The sequence below is a fragment of the Akebia trifoliata genome, chromosome 13 (assembly GCF_017979445.1).
Source record: "Akebia trifoliata isolate Shusen 1 chromosome 13, ASM1797944v1, whole genome shotgun sequence".
Taxonomy (NCBI): Eukaryota; Viridiplantae; Streptophyta; class Magnoliopsida; order Ranunculales; family Lardizabalaceae; genus Akebia; species Akebia trifoliata.
The window spans coordinates 8,965,018-8,984,990 of record NC_141387.1 but is presented as its reverse complement, the minus strand read 5'-3'; the positions used below and the strand labels follow the sequence as shown (position 1 = coordinate 8,984,990).

Genomic DNA, 19,973 nt, shown 5'->3' with positions numbered 1-19,973 from the left:
ATTAACACTTTAAATTTAATTACATGGAATTGAAACTTGAGAATTTGAAATAGGTGGTGGTTACCACAATCCTTCAATTAATTAGTTTTATCATCATCAAAGCCTTATTGCAAAGATGTGCAGTCGGCCAACCGAATTATGTTCCTCAATGCCACTATATTAATTACTTATTTATCATATTATTTATTCATAAAGTTCCATGCAAGTGAGCAAAACACATTATGCCTTGAGACATTAACCAACCAAGCACCTTGTCTCATGTCTTTGTGAGACTTTTCCTTAACCCAAGAAGATTTTTTATTCAGTCCAACAAACATGCCCAAAGACCTCGTTCGAATTTTGGGGATATGCCATCCTTCTTGTCCCTCTTTTCTTTCTTTTTTAGATCATGCGGGTCTTAAGGGATCCCACTCATTTATTGATATTAGAAATTATACTCAAATGTGGTTACGTGTAACATCATTCCAAAGGATATCTATCAATTCAATGGGAATTAAATTTTCATCCGTAAACTCTTTAAAATAAAATCACATTTCACAAAAAAAAAAAAAAAACAACTGCTCGGTTTGCCTCATGCCAAAAATAATTCAAACGAAGAAACCACAAACCTTTGACTTAGCTCCCTTAATTTTCTTACCAACTTGATGTACTTCCAACCAGAATCTACTTTTACAAGGATCGTCTAAATAACATACTTAGAATCAAGGCTAATAATAATCTTTTTCATTCCTTTGAAATGGGCAAACCTCAAGGCCTCATAAATGGCCTTCATTTCGATGGCTATGATGTTTTTAGAATCAACACCACCACACATTCCGAACATAAATTTATCGTCGCTATTTTAACCAATAAAGTCGTGTCAACCATTATTAGAAGATAGAAAAATGTCTTCTCTGATTGTATACCAATCCATGGATCTTTCATATAGATTTGATATGAGAAAGCCACATTATCTTGGATACCAATAATAGAACGCTAATTACAAGATGCAGTTGAGGGGCAAGAGCATGACCACACAACCCCATTAAACACGTAATGTTCTCTAATGAAACCCTAATGTAGATATTGTTCGACTGGCACAAACGCCTAGTTAAAATCTGAAACCTCCACCATGTAAATATGTTATCTTATATGAATAGAGATGTCGTTTAATTGATAATGAAACCTTAATGAATCAGAGATGCAAAAACCATCTTCATTTTCAAATGACATTGTTAGCTTCCTCTTGAAATAATTCCTAAAAACATACTCCAATGTGTATTCCTACTCTTCTTGAACCATAACTGTGGCTGTGCCATTCCCAAACACGACAATTGGAATCAATTTCTTTATTAAAAAAATGAAAATTTAATATTCGTTGATGATGATTGCCTGTCCATAATTGGATTTTAGCGTTTTGATCTATCTACTTTGATTTATACAGATGATCTTCTTTTCGATCTTTGATTTTTTTTCATGAGATAAGTTTTGTAGTCGTATTTGTTTTCTTTGTAGGTCAAAATGTTGTTGTTGGAGATTAGGAGAAAATCATGAAAGTTGTGAAAGAGATGGGAATTGGTGTTGAGGTAAGGAGAGTGGAATTGGAATCTACCTATCATGCTTGGAAGCGAAGAATAATCGAAGTTGTTCTTGTTGTTCGATGAACACATCTTCGAACTGGGTTAGTTTTTTTGGGTTTTAGAACAAATGAGCAAAAAGATTTGTGACCTTGTTATGAGACTTATGCACTCCTTATTGACTGAAATGGTTGCCATGTCTTTCATGTTCTTTAGACGGGTTAATTATGATGATAGATGATATTGCTGGTTAGCAGGGACACAACATTGTATTGAGAATTTTGGTAATATAAGGGACTAGTTAAAAACTTTTTCATTTTGATTACTCACTATTCTTGTTTATATGTTTGTTGGAAAAATATTTTCTATGGAATACTTATAAATACTACCTTGCAATACGACATTACTATATTTAAACACATTTGATTACAAAGTTGTGAACCATATAATCAACTTAAAATAACATTACAACAAAATAAGTCAACTGTAGAATTGGAGATCATATAGGTCAATTATAGAATTGGGGATCATATAGGTATACAATCCAATTGTATTAACCATTCTAATATCACATCAAAAGAAGTCAATTTTTATTTGTACCATTAAAATGTCTAAAACCCAACGCAAGGGAAAGGAGTTGATTTCTAAATCAGGCAAAATAAAATTTGTCTGAACACGAAAAATTTATAAGACATTTATCAATATATGTCTTGAATTAATTCAATGGTCCTATTTTGGATAAACTAAGTTGGAAAGACCTTCGGTAAGAGTTAAAAATAGAGCAAATGTACACGTCGAATTGAAATAATTTAAAGACCATTAGAATAAAACCAAATTTGACTGGAAGAATTAAATTGGTTTGATGAATTTGAGTGAGAATAGATATGACAGAGTAAGGAATGTCATTATTATAGATGGTGCATGGTGGGCTGATAGGTTGAAGATACTTTAACCTAACTTATCCGACTTAGTTGCATTTATTCTATCAAATATTTATATTTATATTTTTTATTTTTTATAAACACATTCAACTAAGAGTAAATTTCATTCCAAGGGACTCGAATTAGTTCATTAACTAGACCTTATACTCGATGAGACCATATCCACTAATTTTCATGCACAATCTCTTGCAATAAATTATGAGTTTATTAAACAAAATCTCAATGAAGATGATAATCCTAATTTGATCTCTAAGACTCAACCAGAGATGCAATCTTAGGCCCAACCTCCACCAAATATATCTCATAATATAGATAATCTTGAAAGTGAGAACATAATTCACATACCTTTAAGAAGGGCGTCATCTGGTGGAAAGTCTCAATCATAATAGAAGAAAGCAATTAATAACAATATATCTCAAGACCAATTTGATCAATTTTTTAAAGCTATTAAGGAAAAAAGGGTGGTCAAGAAGACTAATATTGAAGATTGTGTTGCGTTATTAGACAAATTATCAAATATATGTTTTATTATTTTAAGATGAAGAAGACACGTCTACAGTGGTTGGTGAGTAAAAGGCAAATGTCAATTGATGATAGTTTTGTTGGTCGTAGTGATACGTAAGATTTCTCATGTAATTACTTTTTAATGTTGGAGAACTTTTTATAGTTGGTGTTTTATCTTTATTAGATGTTTTTGTATTTATCTATGTTGGCTACTTATATTTTATTCTTGTAATGGGGATATTTATGTTATATTTAAATCAGTATTGATTGGCTTATTATCGTTAGATCATGGTATTTTGGTTGTTTATAAGTTTGAATTTTAACATTTTATAATATATTAAAAAACTAACAAACCTAATAGATTTATTGTCGGATACATTTTTTATGTCTTTATCATCAGATGAGGACATGGCAGATTCATCATTGGATGATTATCTTGAAATATTAACAATTAGTATGGTAATAGTTGAAATTTTACCTCAACACGAACATATTTTAAATAAACAACCCAAGACAATTTTTAATTTTATCAAGGGAGATTATATAAAATATGTTTTATCAGGAAATAATTATATGTCACGAATAATTTAGAATGAAGAAACATGTTTTCCACAAACTAGTATCATCTCTTCGTGATAAAGTAAACCTAGACAGAACGATATGTGTTTTTTTAGTAATTTTTCTAATGATATTAAGATAAAATCCAAGCATGAGATTAAATGCAAATCGATTTTAATATTTGGAAGAGACTGTAAGCAAGCATTTTCATAAAATTTTAGAGGCGATTTTATGTTTAATAGTCGAATGAGATCTCTCTTGAAATCCAGATTAATCGAAGATACTACTATTTCTTTAAGGTATCGTATCACATTTTTTGGTCATTTATACCAATATATATTTTTTAATTCATGTATTGTCTTTATTTATTATTATTTTAATATGAAAGAATGTGTGAAGTGATAAATGGTACACATATAGAAGCACATGATCATGTAGTGGACCAACTTCTTTTCTTAAGTCGAAAGGGCATAACACAAAATGTGTTATCTATATGCTCTATCGACATATGTTTTACATTTTTCATGACTGATTGGAAGTGACAAATAAATTACTCAAATATATTATTGAAAATCATCATTGACTCAAATTCTGGATTTCCACACCCACCAGAAGATTAGTAATTAAAGTATTAATTGAGATAATATTTTATTTACTTGAATATTTTGTAATGATTGTAGTGGTTCATTTTAATTGTTAGGTAAGTATTATCTAATTGACTATAGATACCCATTTATGGATGACTATTTGGCACCATAGAGGGGTTTTTGTTATGATATACAAGATTTTTAGAGAAGTGCATGAGAGAAATGGAAGAACGAACTATTCAATCATTTACAGTTTTCCTTACATAATGTGATTGATCAATGTTTTGGTGTTTTCTAGATGCAAACGGCAATTTTGCGTTACATATATTTGTATTCATTTGATACACAACAGGATATTGTAATTAACTGTATGAGATTATACAATTTTATTAGAAAAAAAAAGTTAGTAGATATGGAATTTGCTAATATAATGAAGTTGATATTATAGAAAAACAATTCAGATCTTTAGATCAAAGAAATCCACTTGTGCATTCACATCGCCAAGTAGATAGACAATGGCAATGTTTGTTTGCATTATTTTTCAGTGCTTATTGCTAAAAAAAATTAAATTCAGCACTTTTTGTCAAAATAATGCGTTTGTTTACTCTATATTTTCAACGCTTATTGCTGAAAATAAGTGAAAAAAATTCACACTATTTTGATGCTGAAAAAAAGTGCTGAAGCGATAAACACTTTGTTTTTTTCGACACGAATAAGTATGCCATTTATTTTTTGAGCATGGACAAGTATGCCCTTATTCTTAAAAGGATATTACCTCTTATATCCCATGGATAAGTATATAAACACCCCACAAATTAATAAACCCACACCATGACTAAATTATTTTATCTTATATGAGTTAAAATTTTTGGAATGAGTTGATTTTTGGTGAGGATGATCTCTTCATTAGTATGTAAACACCCCCACAAATTAATAAACCCACACTATGACTAAATTATTTTGTCTTATATGAGTTAAAAGTTTTGGAATAAGTTGACTTTATATAAAGATAATCTCTACAATAAGGAAATCATCCTCACCAAAAATCAACACATCCTGAAACTTCTAACCCTATCAAAACAAGTTTAAGAACCGTAAATCGTCCCTTTTTTTTTTTTTGAAAATTATTTTTGACTATTTAAAAGTTTCAAAATGGATTGATTTTTGGTGAGGATAATCTCTAGACCATATAGACCATCCTCACTAGAAATTTGCTCATTCTAAAAACTTTAACTCATATAAAACAAAAAAAAATTGGCTATGGTGTGGGTTGCCCTTATTAATTCATAGGGTGCTTTTATAATTACACACCCTTCATTTCCATCGAATTTAGTAATGGACTCCATTTCCATTACTAAGAGAACAAATCGAGAATCCTATCTTAGGCTTACAAGGCTCTATAGACTTCTAGACACGGAATAACTCGTAATTCCAATACGAAACTACTGATGAGCTAAAATATCGAATTCCTAGTGACACTCTATGATTATTGATCTAATATTTGTGGTATCAACAAATTCTCGAGGTTATAGGTGGCATCTCGAAATTTTGGCATAGTCTCTTTTGTTTATGTTAGCATTCTAAGACGTTCAACCTGCACCTGATAAACGACATACAATCCTGCATATATACATACAAAATATAATACTAGCGGAAGCCTATATACATCTAATAACGTACTATAGATCAGAGTGCGGAAGAAGGAATTAATATATAAGATTATACAAAACTCCTCACTCTAACAAAAGTCCTAACGCTCAGGACGAAATCCATAAGACTACCTGGATGACCTGACACCACTAGGGGGTATAACCCCAATACTCATCAGGTAACGGACTCTGGTTGCCTATCTAACTTACCAGATAGTCCTCACCCGTGTTCTACACCTGCTTCGCCAAGCTCTGGATCTGAAACTAAAAAAATTGAGAAGGAAAGGATGAGTAACAATGGTTACCCAGTAAGAAAGAAAACAATTTCTGCCAATAACCTCTCCTAATATGAACGAATAAACATACTGAATCATTTTAAAATATGCAAAATTTTACAGAAGAAACTACGATTAACTGGTACATATAGCCAGTGATGAGCAACTAAACATTTTAAAACTCACATTACATCGATCAGTAGTACTCACTATAACATTCTCTTTTTATACAAATCTAATTGATCAAATGGAAACATTAAACATGCATTTCATTTTATATATCAAAATAAGAAAACAGATATATGATACAGAATGGTGGAGTATTGAAATTAGAGAGCTGGGATTCACGACTGGATCGCTCCCAGTCAGGACATGATGTTACAATTCTTGTCTAGGTTTTAGTTCCTGATTTTGTGGCCGGTCGCTGCACTTACCACGCTTGATTGACCATTTATCCGGCTCAGGCTAGTCGTTTGATGTGACCGTAAGCAATGGGTCTCTTTTTGATGTGTCAGAACGTTTGACTACTATAGATTGTTAATGATCACTGACTAATCATTTCCGTCTATGTCTATCAACCGTGTATGTAATTCCCAAATATACAAACCATTCGTATACGACCACCTTCACATTACAAGTTCACTGGTAAAGATAAAGATGAATAACCCGGATTCCAGTTGTGACTCCACTCTCAGACGCGACTCATACAACGTATGAGCTTGGTGGTCCCTACCATACATCGTAGGATAGTACACCACTCCGGATGATATAACGCACTATCTTTTTAGGCATTCACAAACTCTTTAACAGCTCACAAAATAACTACATATATATATTATTTTCATTTGAAAATAAAAGAGAAATTAATAATACAAGATTGAGAATGGATATCCAGTTTCCTACCATGCAAGTGTGGCCACCCGGCCTAAAATAAATAAAAGAATAGAAACGTAAACAGCGCCTCAAGCTGATAGAAAGTAAATAAATATGCAACCAGTAACATTATCCCTAGATATCCGTTCACCAACCTACACACAACACAATAATGTAAAATGCAGACATCACCCCTCGGGTATGACTTTGACATTTTACTGTTTCATATCCTTTTTTTCTTTTTCTGATTTTTACAATTTTCAATCTCTTAAATAAGATATCCATTTTCTGATATTCATCAACTTAATATGAGTTCATTGAATATTAAATCATATTTTCTAACTATGGAATTCATTTTTATCAATAATATTAAAAAATATAAAATTTATATTAAAACGGGATCCAAGCAGTGCACATGACCCAACTGATGGAAATAACCCTTTGAAATATCCTACCCACATATAATTTGTTAAAAAATACAATTAAACATATCAAATATGAAAGTTCTTGTGTGAATTTAAAATAATCGATTGAATTATATATTTTTGAAAACTTACCACAAATTTTTAATAAAATCCTAAATGCAATTTTTACAATCTACGATTACTAATAGAAATTGAGAGTTTCTTACAATCTCTGTGCAAAAGGATCGAACAGCGTGCGTGGAAATCGAGGTGAACGTCGCGGAAATGGAGATAGATCAGATTTCAAAGCTGCTGATTTTTTAATTTGACCTGGTGATTTTGAAGATCTCGATGCCGTTGTCCTTTCTCTCTTCTGCGACGGAAGACGGTTTGACTCTGAAACAGGCGAAATCCGAGGTCGAAGTTTCAAAACTCCCGTATATAATATAACTGATTTTTGACGATACGGGGTGAAAAATACGATAAAACGGAAGGAATTTGGATGGATTTTGTAGATATCGAGGCTGCGGACGTTTCTCCTTTCTATGTCGATCGTCGAAAGCGGGTCGTTTGCAGCGAATCTTAGGTGGAAGATCGAAAGAAATAAAAAAAAAATCGTTATTTCATTGCTTGGTTTTGAACGGGTTGGGGATGAAAATGAATAAAAAAATATTAAAAAATTTATTTATATAAAATTTGGGACAAAATCGGTATTTCGCCTATTATTTCGATCGACGATAACTTGACTGTCCGGACTCCAAAATTAACAAATGAATACTCTATTTCACCTAATTTTTCATTCTAGATCTAATGGAATGATCAATTTTTATAAATTTTATCTCTAACAAAAATTTACTTTTTTGGCCTAAGGTGACCCATAAAATTGACGTCATTTTCGTTTTTGATGATAATTCGATTTCCTGATCTTCAAAAATGACAATTAAATAGTTCATGTTAAATAATTTTTCGTTATGAACTCAATGGTATAATCAAATCTAAATAATTCTTGCTCTAATAAAAAATCATTATGTTAATCTAGTTCGACTTGGTAATCGAGGATTTTGCAACTTTTATGTTCGAACTCGCATTTGTGCGTGCTTACAGACTATAGTATTTTTTTTCAATCATTTTGAATCTAATGGTGAGGTTAGATTTCATTAAAAATGATTAGAAATATCCTAAAGTTTTACCCCTAAGTCCCATTTTCAAGATTTTCTAAAAATTCAACTATTTATTTTCCTCGAGATACGAATAAAAAACTAGAGGTTTTACGATGCTACAATAATATTAAGAACAAAATCATTAATTTAATAATTCTAGACAAGCCTTACGTCATACTTATTTTCCTTACTAATGATTGAAACATTCATCAAACAATAATATTTGAAAGTTGATTCTTATTTGGGATCAAATCCAATATCCCCTATTGGTGCTAAGTAAGAGATGTTGATTGGAGGAATGGAGTAAGATTCATATAATATACTAGTGGCAATTATTTTATGTGCTGCTTCCGTTAGGTGACGACCATCCCAGTTGGCAAATGTTGATGGGTCACCAAAGATTTTTGAATACTCCTTTCCACACTCAGCCGATAAGTTGAAATTATATGGACCTTCGCCTCCACAACAAGCTAAAAGTACTCCCTTTGAAAATCCTGAAACAATACGAAAGTTGTAATAATCCACATGTAAATGCCTTTGATTGAGTGTCTAGAGCCCAATCAACCCAATCCAGGACTGTTATTATATGTGAGGTCTCACAATTTGATAGGAGAATATTAAATAGCCAATGTTATTATGATCCATGATGATAGCCAAAAAAATGTCGGGTATTACAATCTTTTTAAACTATTGATAAACTTATTCGCTAAAGCTAACGCTCTTGACGTGGCTTGTGAACAAAACCATTGATTTTTTTCCTTGTGTATCCCAAAGAAAAAGATCAATGGTTTTGTGCACTGCCAGATCAAGAGCATTAGTTTTAGCGCCTTAGTTTATGGTAACTTATATTTTAAATCCCTCGTTTAAATACTGCTCACTTTCGGCCATCTTTCTATGGTGTAACATGCCAAAAGTCAATTTGATGGATGGTTTTTTGACCTTTTTTATTTTTATTATAGGTAAGCATGTTTTTAATGAAATCAATAATTGGTCAAGTGTATGATCACCCATGGCTTCAGCAAATGGAGATAAGTAAATGAGATAGGAGAATAAAAATTTGGTATTACAACCGGATAAGTCTGTTTTAAATGAGATTAGTAACTCGGTCGATGGGTAAGAAATTTATTTTTTGTTTTAAATCCTTATTTGAAATAATAAATAGCATGTGTATCACAATCTATTAATTAAATAAATAAATAAAATCATAAATGAGGTTGGAGAGCACACCAAATTGACTTGGAGAGCGATAAAAACGCATGGCAGAATTGTAGTAATCAGCAAAAATGATGGTGGTATCAGGATGCAGCTTTCGCAATCTATCCAATTCTTTTTGAAGAAGGTTGTTGTGATACTCGGCAAACTTGTTTAACCACTTCAAACAACCTGTTTTTGGGTCGTAGAATTCTTTATTTGGGCTTTTAAATATTGTGAGAAACTTGGAAGAGCATCCAATTGGAACTTCTCCGGGGATCAGGAGTGTCTGGGCCCCTAGCTTGATCAATGTCTTTATTCAAGGAGAACAGAAAGAAAAATAAGTCATCAATGGAGATTGTAAGTAATCATGTCTTAATTCTCATATCCAACAGCTAGCATGAACATGGTGTCATTTTTATGTTGAGTTGTGCCAGAGTTACCTCAACATTGACATCGATTCTCACTTTGCTGATGTGGAGGTACACAACGATCCACAGATGTTTTACTTGTATCTCGATGAAAAGCATCTATGGTTCTATATACGCATTCACGTCACCAAAGTGAGAATTGATGTCAATCTTCTGTCATTTTAGTTTCTTATATTGGTTTTATGATAATTTCATATTCATGTTTACACTCCAAAAATAAAATCTTTAGATTGGTAGATTATAAACTTAAACACTAATGATGGAATGACATTGAATTTACTGTGATTTTTTACATTTCAGATGTGGAGGTGTGCACGTAATCGTAGATGTGTTTAGTCGTATCGCGAGGAAACAACATCTCACTACATGAAAATTGGAAAATTCTACAGAAAAAATTGACGGGCCAAGGCCCACCAATTTTGACGGTATAGGACCGTTGAAATTCTTGATGTTCCCAGATTTGATAGCTTAAAGCTGTCGAATTTCTTATCCTTCATTAATTTGACAGATTTGGCCTGTCAAAAAAAATAATAATAATTTTGATAATGAAAAATTCGACGCCAAATCGACCTCTTCGTCTGTTGGATTTTATGCTTTTGTATATCTACGGTTATGTGATCACCTCCAAGTCAGAAATGTAAAAAACCACAGTAAATCCAATGTCACCCCCGCACGACTCAAACGTTAATAATTGCAATAGTTTCTTGCTTTCGACTATTAAGTATTTTTCAACACAACTTTTTGGGGAATCCATGCATTGTTTGTAAGAAAAGCACTAATAACAGATTGGAAGGATCTTTTTGCTATTTTAGTAATCCAAGGGGTATGCCCTTTTATTTTGTGTATCATCATATATTGATGTATATTATTGCTTATTTAGTAAAAAAAATATCAATATTTTAAATTGGGGCGATGATGCACAATTGGGAAGTTTCAAATGCACCATTGGGCTCACTAGGCCCAAATATCCATTATGATGTCTTGGGACAGCTCTCTGCTGCATCTTGGGAGGCACATTACCATAACCCTATTGCATTGAGGGGTTATAGCCAATGGCCAAGTGAGGGTGATTAACTCCTCACATAATCATTGTTTTCATTGACAAAACAAAAGTTTATTTTATTTATTTGTTTTATTTACCTATACTTTTTGTAAGCTACCTGTCATGACTAATCTACCTCAATGGATTACTGTAAATTTCCCTATTAAATATTGTTTTGACCATTATTCACGACGTTATTACTGTCATAGTTATTCTGTTTGTTCACTCGTAGTTGGCTTCAATTTTTAACTAATAGCTAATAATTATTTATCTCCTTGTTCTTAAGGCTTTGATGAGAGTTCATGACTATTGGCGTACTTACAGTCTCAAATTTTGTTAATTTTTTTACATAATAAAAGCTGAATTAATTATATTATTAGATCAAAATAATGTTGGTAACATTAAAAAGTGGGTAAAAAATTAATGTCGTGTATTTCCAAGGAGGTGAAGTATTGTTTTAAATGTCAGCCATCAAATCTTTAGACATAAATAGACTTTTCTAATCTCAAACAGATTTTTGATGCAAAGCATAGACATATGACTGATTTAAACTAGTATTTGATCCTATAAAGAAGAGACATTTTTAGGGATCACTTAATGTAGATCTTTTTATTTTAGATCTCTCTAGGAAATACCCATCATCTGAGCCATACTTTTTTCCAACATAGTTTACCAAAATATGCACTGAAAATTGAATAATTCCCAAACGGAGCACTTTTGAACTTATTTCCAAAAATGATAAATTACTATTTTCGAAAATATTTTAATTTATCAAAATGGTACAAACAATAATTTTTGGAATTTTAGTACCAAAAATACATTTAAAAAAAAAAAAAAAAGAGTTTAGTGTGAATGATATCCTTTTAACACTATACAAAAATAAATTCTAATTTTGAAGGGATCTTGCTGACATTGAGTATATTTAAAAAAAAAAAAAAAGTTTTTTATCACTGTACAAAATAAATTTTGATCTCATGAAAAAGGTCATTTAAAAAAAAATTCTCAATGTCAGTAGGATTATTTTGACATGAGATCAAAATTTATTTTTATACAGTGTCAAAAGTAGGAGTGCAACTTGATTCAATTTGAGCTCAAATTGGAATCGAACCGACATAAGTCGATTTTACTAAATAAGAACCAAAACCAGACCAAATTCCATTGGAACCAAGCCAACCCAAATTAGACTAAAGTCGTTTTAGTTCGGTTCGGTTCTAAGACTTGCCAATATTCTATAAATTACAAATAACATTTTTTTAATGAACAAACCAACGTATAATAAATATAATATTCCATACAATAATCACTAATCTATCCAAAAAAGTCATTAGTTTATCTATAAAAGATCATTAATTTATGTCCCAACTCCTAAAATAATTCATTATAATTATTATGTACATACATATTTATTTATTGCATAAGGATTTGGTCGGTTTGGTTCAGTTCTATACAAACTTGATCTAAGAACCGAATCAAATTGATTAGTTCTCCATTTTTGTCATCCAGAATTGAACCGTAACTTGTTAAAAATCGAACCAAACCACCCCAAAGCAATCAGTTTGGTTCGATTCTCAATTTGAACCAGACCAAATTACACCCCTAGTCAAAAGGATCTCATTGACACTAAACTTTCAAATATATATATATATGGGGGCGGGTTCAAGGGCCATATGTAAAAACATATGAAAAAACAATGGTTTTTCAAAATATGGGTTAGAGATTTTGGATTGAGCTGATTTTTTTGCAAGGATAGTCACTATGACGAGAAGATCATCCTCACAAAAAATCAGCTCAATCAGAAACTTCTACATCCATCCAAAGTGATTTACAAATTATTGACAAAAATTGGTAAAAAATCGACGGTCCACATTCTAAATCACTTTTAATGGATTAGAAGTTTCAGATTTGACTGATTTTTTTTTTTTTTTTTCAGATGATCTTCCCATCATAGATATCATCCTCACAAAAAATCAGCTCAATCCAAAATTTCTAACCCATGTTTTGAAAATTTATAAATGTTACATTATTTTTACATATGTTTTCTCATATGTCCCTTGAACCTGACCCTATATATATATATATATATATATATATATATATATCTTATTTCCAAAAACGACAAGTTATCATTTTTCAAAAATATTTTATTTTACCAAAATAGTATACACAGTAATTTTCAAAATTTTAGTATCAAAAGAATATATATTCTTTTGATACTAAAATTTTGAAAATTACTGTGTATACTATTTTGGTAAAATAAAATATTTTTGAAAATTGATAACTTGTCATTTTTGGAAATAAGATATATAGTCCTCCGTTTTAGTAAATAATTTCGAAAAGTGCTCCGTTTTGATAAATTTCTGTTGTTTATATATATATCTGGGACAACATCAATTTTATTAATTTCTCAAACTAAATGTGTCTTTGTTCTCACCTGGATTGCTTGGGATGTGGCATTGATGATTAAAGGTACATGTTTTCGAATGTCTTCATAACTTTCTCCAGCAGAATAATGGTAGAAGTAATCATTTGCCCCAAACATTCCCATAACAAATAGAGATCGACTGAAGAAGTCACTGCAATCTATAAGATAGAAATTTATACATGAAAAACTAAGAAAGAAGTGAAAAAACATAAAGGGAAACAAACATTTATCTATCTATCTATCTTAATGTTTTAAAAATCGGACCAATAATCAAATCGAAAATTTGTTCAAATGGTAGGCCTAGGGTTCGATTAATGTTCAAAATGGTTAGATAGATTTGTATTTATTAAATAATTTTTAATATGTAAAAATAAAAAATAGAAAAAAATTTGGACTCTTTCATGAATTGATGAAAAAATAAAAAAGACTTAAAGATTTTCGTTACATCATTTATTTTCTTCAAATCTAAAAAGTTTTCTCATCCCTTTATTGAAAAAATCCTAACAAAAATGATTTTTTATAATAATAATAACATTTTAGATTTCATGAATCAATTAAGGAGAACCGATGCTTCATGCAGTTGAATCATTGGTTTTGAAAAAACCTACATGTCTTAATAAAATATTTATTCAAATCAGTGCTCGGATTGTCAATCCAGTTGGATATTTAAATTAGTGATCTATGTATGTATATTTATGGATCTCGTTCAGTAATCAATTTAACCAACGTGTTTTGTCCTATATGGGTTAAAATTTTCAGAATGGACTGATTTTTGAGGTGGATGTTCTCTATGATGAGGTGATCAACCTCATAAAAAAATCAGCACATTCCAAAACTTCTAACCCCATCATAAAGAAATAAACAGTCCAAGATTTGTTAACAGATTGAGGTTAGAAATTTCATAATTGACTGATTTTTCATGACTATTGTGCTTGGTGATATTACTTTACCATATTTCAGCTTTTATCCTTTTTAACTTTCTTTATTGCTTTTCATATTTCAACTCTATAACTTTTCTATCAAAGTATAATTTTGAGGGACTCATTTTATTTTCTTGTCATTTTATCCATTATAATATTTTTTATATTTTCTCTTTTACCCTTTTAATTTATTTTATTATTTTTTATCTTTTACCTCTTTAAATTTAAAATTTTCAATAATACCCTCTTCAACTTTAGTTTTAATGCTTTTACCCCTTAACTCGAGAGGGGATGTCCAAACTGTAGTATATATATAATTTAAAAATTCTCTTCTTTTTATTATAAAAGCACAATTTTTATTTTATAGTATAGATATCTATATTTAATTACTAATTATTTTTTATATAGGGTAGCACACAATCTTATTTTATACCCATTACAAACAATTAAATCATTAAAAATTAATTTATATATTTAAAAAAAAAAAAAACATCAAACCAACTTTAGTAAACTCAAAATTCGGCCAATTCACAATGATTTGCTTTCCGGGTTGCCTTGCTCGACACCCGTGTTCTGGGAAGAGTTTTAAAATTATGGAATTCATCAATCTTAAATACTTATAAGGAAGAGAAAAGAAAAAAATCAAAATAAAAAAAAAATTAAGAGTACCTGATTTTGAGTGGCAAAGAGAAGGCAAAAGTCGTTCGAACCAACCAAGTTGAACGCTCAAAGAGAATATTGCATAGGGACTGTCTTCTACTAAGGCAAAGGCTCCTGCGACAGCAAAATTCGCTCCTCGCTTGAAACCTGGGTCGTCGTTGTTGGGTATCAAATATGGATGCAAAAGTGGAACTCCTAGAGCTTGGGCTGTATTAACATCACCACCATTTTTCATTAAAAAAAATGAGGTTTCACTATGAAATTAAAGGGAGACGTCTAACAATCGATTTTATAATAAAATCGATTCAATCAGTTAGTGCGGCTTTTGTAAATGTTGTTTTTCCATGAAATTACATAAATATGCATATTTTTAATAGATATAAATCAATCCTACCAAATTGAACCAGATTCAACCAATTTGATAAATTCTTGATTGAATCATCAGTTTGATTTTTAAAACATTAGAGTACATCGTCTTAAAAGTGCATAAAAGGAAAATATTGAGCAAACACCTATGAAATCAAAATTATCATGTCATATGCATTTTTAAAATTAGTAGGGATCTAGAACGGTGTCCCATACCTAACCAAGGTAAGGTGGCACCCATTTTATGACATGTGAAATTTTTGGGACCCACTGACCCGACTGGTATGGATATGTGGTCTATCCCTTGTTGAACCTACTTACCAAAAATCATAAATTCTTGATCTAATCATTAGTTCGATTTTTAAAACAGTAGAGTAAAAGGTCTTAAAAGCACATAAAAGAAAAATATTGGGCAAACACCTATGAAGTAAAAATTACCATGTTATATGCACTTTTAAAATTAGTAGGGATCGATAACGGTGTCCCGTACCTAACTAAGGTAAGGTCGCACCCATTTTATGACACATCGAATTTTTTTGGACTCATTGACCCGTATGGGTCTGTGGTTCTTCAATTCAATGTAAAAAGATACAATTGCCATGCCAACTTTTACTAATGCCACACCTATTCCTATATAAATCAGGTGAAGAATTGCACATAATTGGTGTGGCAATATCAACTCTCTTTTTTAAGGATAAATTACACTTTAACCCCTATAGTTTGGCATAATTTCATTTTAACCCTCTTAACATTTTTATAATTACACTTACATTCCTTTTCAATCAAGGGTTAAAATTTAGATTGTATTTTACTATTGTACTCTCATATTTTATGTTAGTTTTTATTAGAATTTTTTTTTAAATAATAATTAAAATACCCTCACCTAACCCTTCATTGAACTCATTTTTTCACAGGTATATCTTTGTTTATAAAATAAAAATAACATTTAAAAAAAAAAGGCAAAATGATATTTATAAAAAGAATTTAATTGTTAACTTTACGGCAATTTTTCGGAGGGGAGTAAGTGAACCCCTTAAATAATTATAACGTAAGTAAGTGAAATTATCAAAATATTAGGGGTCAAAATGAAATTATATCAAACTATAGGGGTCAAAGTATAATTTACCCCCTTTTCTACTTTACCCGTCAGTGCAAAATAAATGGGTTGTTTGCACGTAGTAGGCCTTTCGAGGAAAAGTTAAGGCCCTGTTCTTTTCAGCTTCTAGAGCCAGCTTTTTTAGCTTTTAAGCCAAAAAGTCAGATAAATGATGTTCGTTTGGGTTTTTTTGGCTCCTGTAGATTTTAATTGAAACCCAAAAGTAACTCCTAAAAGAAGTTGCCCAATAGGGACTTCTTCAAATGGCTTTTGTTGGAAGTCAAAAACATAAAAAACGGTTCAAGTGTAATTACCAAAATACCCTTCATCTTTAATAAAATTTTCAACTAAACTTAACCTTAAAAAATGAAATAAGATTACTAAAATACCCTTTATATTTATCAAAATACCCTTCATCTTCCAAAAATACCCTTCATTTTTAATCAAAATTTCAACCAAACTTTACCTTAAAAAATAAAAAGAAATTATCAAAATACCCTTCGACTTTACCAAAATACCCTTTATTTTTAATCAAATTTTCAACCAAACTTAATATTAAAAAATAAAAAGGAATTACCAAAATACCCTTCATCTTTAATCAAATTTTCAATCAGACTTAACCTTAAAAAATAAAATGAAATTATCAAGATACCCTTCATTTTTACCAATTATCAAAATATCTTTCATTTATAATCAAATTTCCAACTAAACTTAATCTCAAAAATAAAAAGAAATTATCAAAATACCCTTCATCTTTACTAATTATCAAAATACCATTCATCTTCCAAAATACCTTTCATCTTCTAAAATACCCTTCATCTTTAATTAAATTTCTAATCAAACTTTAACTTAAATAATAAAATAGAATTACCAAAATACCCTTCATCTTTAATTATATTTTCAATCAAACTTAGCCTTAAAAAATAAAATAGAATTATCAAAATACCCTTCATCTTTACTATAAAGACCAAAAGTAATTCACCATCACTACTTTATTACCAAAACACCTTTCATCTTTATGTGGATGTTAGATTGTATATTATGCAGGTATTTTCTTTATCATATGTTCATTTTTAAGAGAAGATGTTATCAAAATTTCAATAGAATTATAAAATTTATAAATTTATTAAAATAATTATTTTTATAATTTTTTAATATAAATTTATTTTATATATATATATATATATATATATATATAGGGTCAGGTTCAAAGGACAACCATTTTACACACATATAGACAACGTGTTTTGTCTTATATGGGCAAAAATGTTTGGAATGGACTGATTTTTGTGAGGATGATCTCTGTGATGAGGGGATCATCCTGGCAAAAAATCATCCCATTCCAAAACTTGTAACCCCATCAAAATTGATTTACAAAAATTGGACGGTCTATAATTTTTCAACAAAAATTGGACGGTCTAGAAGTTTCATAATGAGCTGATTTTTGGTAAGGATGATCTCCTCATCACAGAGATCATCCTCACAAAAAATCAGTCCATTCCAAACATTTTTGCCCATATAAGACAAAACACGTTGTCTATATGTGTGTAGAAATGGTTGTCCTTTGAACCTGACCCATATATATATATATAGTGTAATTATATATTTGTTAAGGTATTCTGCTAATTTTTTTGTGCATTATAGGTGCATTATCAATATTAAGGGTATTATGATCGTTTTATAAGAATCCAACAATAAAAAACTATCAACGAACATCAATTTCTGACTTATGTGCTTCTGTAACGAACAAGCTTCTACTGGAAGTGGCTTTTCAGGCTCTGAGATTTTACTTCTTCTAGAAACCAACTTCTGGAGCAGGAGTTGGCTTCTGTAAAGAACAGACCCTAAGTGTCTTTTAGAGGAAAGACACGAGTGCCGCCTTATAAATCAAAATATTATACTAATCTCAAAAGAAAATTTAGAATAATAAATGGGTTGGTATCGATTGACTCATGGACTCCACATGATCCCTACTGTCTAAACATAAAATCCAACAGTAGATATTTATCTTCCAAGTAAGTGTCCTTGAGATTTATGTTGTCTAAATATGTATAAATCCCGACCATTGGATTTCTTATTTACATAATGGAGATTATGGGTATTCTCATGAATCATTAATCTGTGTAATTTGTGAGCCCTGCATAGATAACCATCTAAAATATAAAAAGAAATGAAAAAAACAATTTTGTTCCAAGTGGATGTCCTCAGATTTGGTTGATCTATTTGATTCCTTGTAAGCTCAACTACTCTAATCGGACATGGAAATAAAAAGGACCCCAAATCAGGATTTTTTGGTAAAATTATTTTTGAAATGTGTACTGTAACAGTAATTTCGAGATCTCTCGTCCATGAGTTGGTAATTTTCTAAAATTAAGTTAAAAATAAAAAATTTGGAGTGACTTGACAATATTTATAAAGTACATATATGCATGTATGTGTGTATATGTATAAACATACCAATGAAATCGATAACCAAACGGCCATCGGAGCATCGACCAGTTGGGTGATGGAAATAAGTCATTCCATAGGGAAATCGACCTTTGACGGATGGATTATCGCCTTCTAAGTAGAGTAAGTTCCCTGTATCAGAAAATGAATCACCAAAATTGAAAATGGAGGTGTAGTAACACAACACTGGACCAGCAGTGTTGACTAACAATACAAGAAGAAGAAGCAGCAGCAGCTTAAGCAGATGATACAAGGCCATGGGAAGGGTAGGGAAGGACATAGAGAAGAGAGAATTTGCCTACTCTGGGTTGTCCTAAAATATAAGAATCTTACAATAATTAAACCAAGCAACTTGTGATCTATCAAAAAATAAATATATAAATAAATATGCAACTTTTAAAAGGAATCAGATGAAGTAAAACGTGCTATTCTTTTTTTTTATTATTTTGTGATTCTAATAAAAAAAACGTGCCTATGGCACTGCCTTCAACACTGTGTTACAGAGAACCATGGATTTTTTATGTCACAGTTTAATTGGAAATGAAAACACATCAGATTGCTCATCAAACCATTTAGAAGTCAATGTGTTTTGTTCTCCGATTAAATTATGCCATATAAACACCACGAACATTGAAAAAAAATTTGCTTACAGAATCTTAACTCATAGAATCCAAAATCCACTGATCACATGAGCCCACGAGAATTGAATGACATCCCCAATTTGCAAAGTTACCCTCATTATGACATGCTCTAGAGCGTTTGTGGGCATTGTCACGACAAATTATGTGAGCCAAAAAGCACTCAGTAGAAACCATACCGAATCCCCATTCATTTTCAAATTGATAGTGCCATTCGACACTGCCTTCCCACGGCATTGTGTCTAGAGAGAA

General features: G+C 30.8%; 1 protein-coding gene across 3 annotated transcripts; it reads right to left on the bottom strand.

Annotated features, from left to right (window-relative positions):
• Positions 1-8,718: 8,718 nt before the first annotated feature.
• LOC147387726 (GDSL esterase/lipase At1g31550-like) lies at positions 8,719-19,973 on the bottom strand. Of its 3 annotated transcripts, none has more exons than XM_086420545.1 (6): positions 19,745-19,973; positions 19,093-19,215; positions 15,183-15,320; positions 13,603-13,751; positions 9,735-10,011; positions 8,719-9,001 (listed from the first exon to the last, which is right to left on the bottom strand). In XM_086420545.1, exons 1-6 carry the CDS (start codon positions 19,956-19,958, stop codon positions 8,745-8,747), a joined length of 1,158 nt encoding a protein of 385 aa, XP_086276671.1. In that variant the 5' UTR covers positions 19,959-19,973; the 3' UTR covers positions 8,719-8,744. The 3 variants fall into 3 exon arrangements, with proteins under 3 accessions (XP_086276671.1, XP_086276670.1, XP_086276672.1); XM_086420544.1 differs by having other exon boundaries at positions 8,729-9,001; positions 15,183-15,380; XM_086420546.1 differs by having other exon boundaries at positions 8,730-9,001; positions 15,183-15,380; positions 19,734-19,844.

Excerpts from the sequence above, each read along its gene's own strand:
- LOC147387726 (XM_086420544.1), bottom strand. The coding sequence starts at position 19,958 with ATGCCGTGGGAAGGCAGTGTCGAATGGCACTATCAATTTGAAAATGAA. Across the intron at positions 15,381-19,092 it reads TTTGGTTATCGATTTCATTG|CCCAAGCTCTAGGAGTTCCA; the intron begins GTATGTTTATAC and ends ATGTTAATACAG. Across the intron at positions 10,012-13,602 it reads CCACATCCCAAGCAATCCAG|ACATTGATCAAGCTAGGGGC; the intron begins GTGAGAACAAAG and ends CCTTGAATAAAG.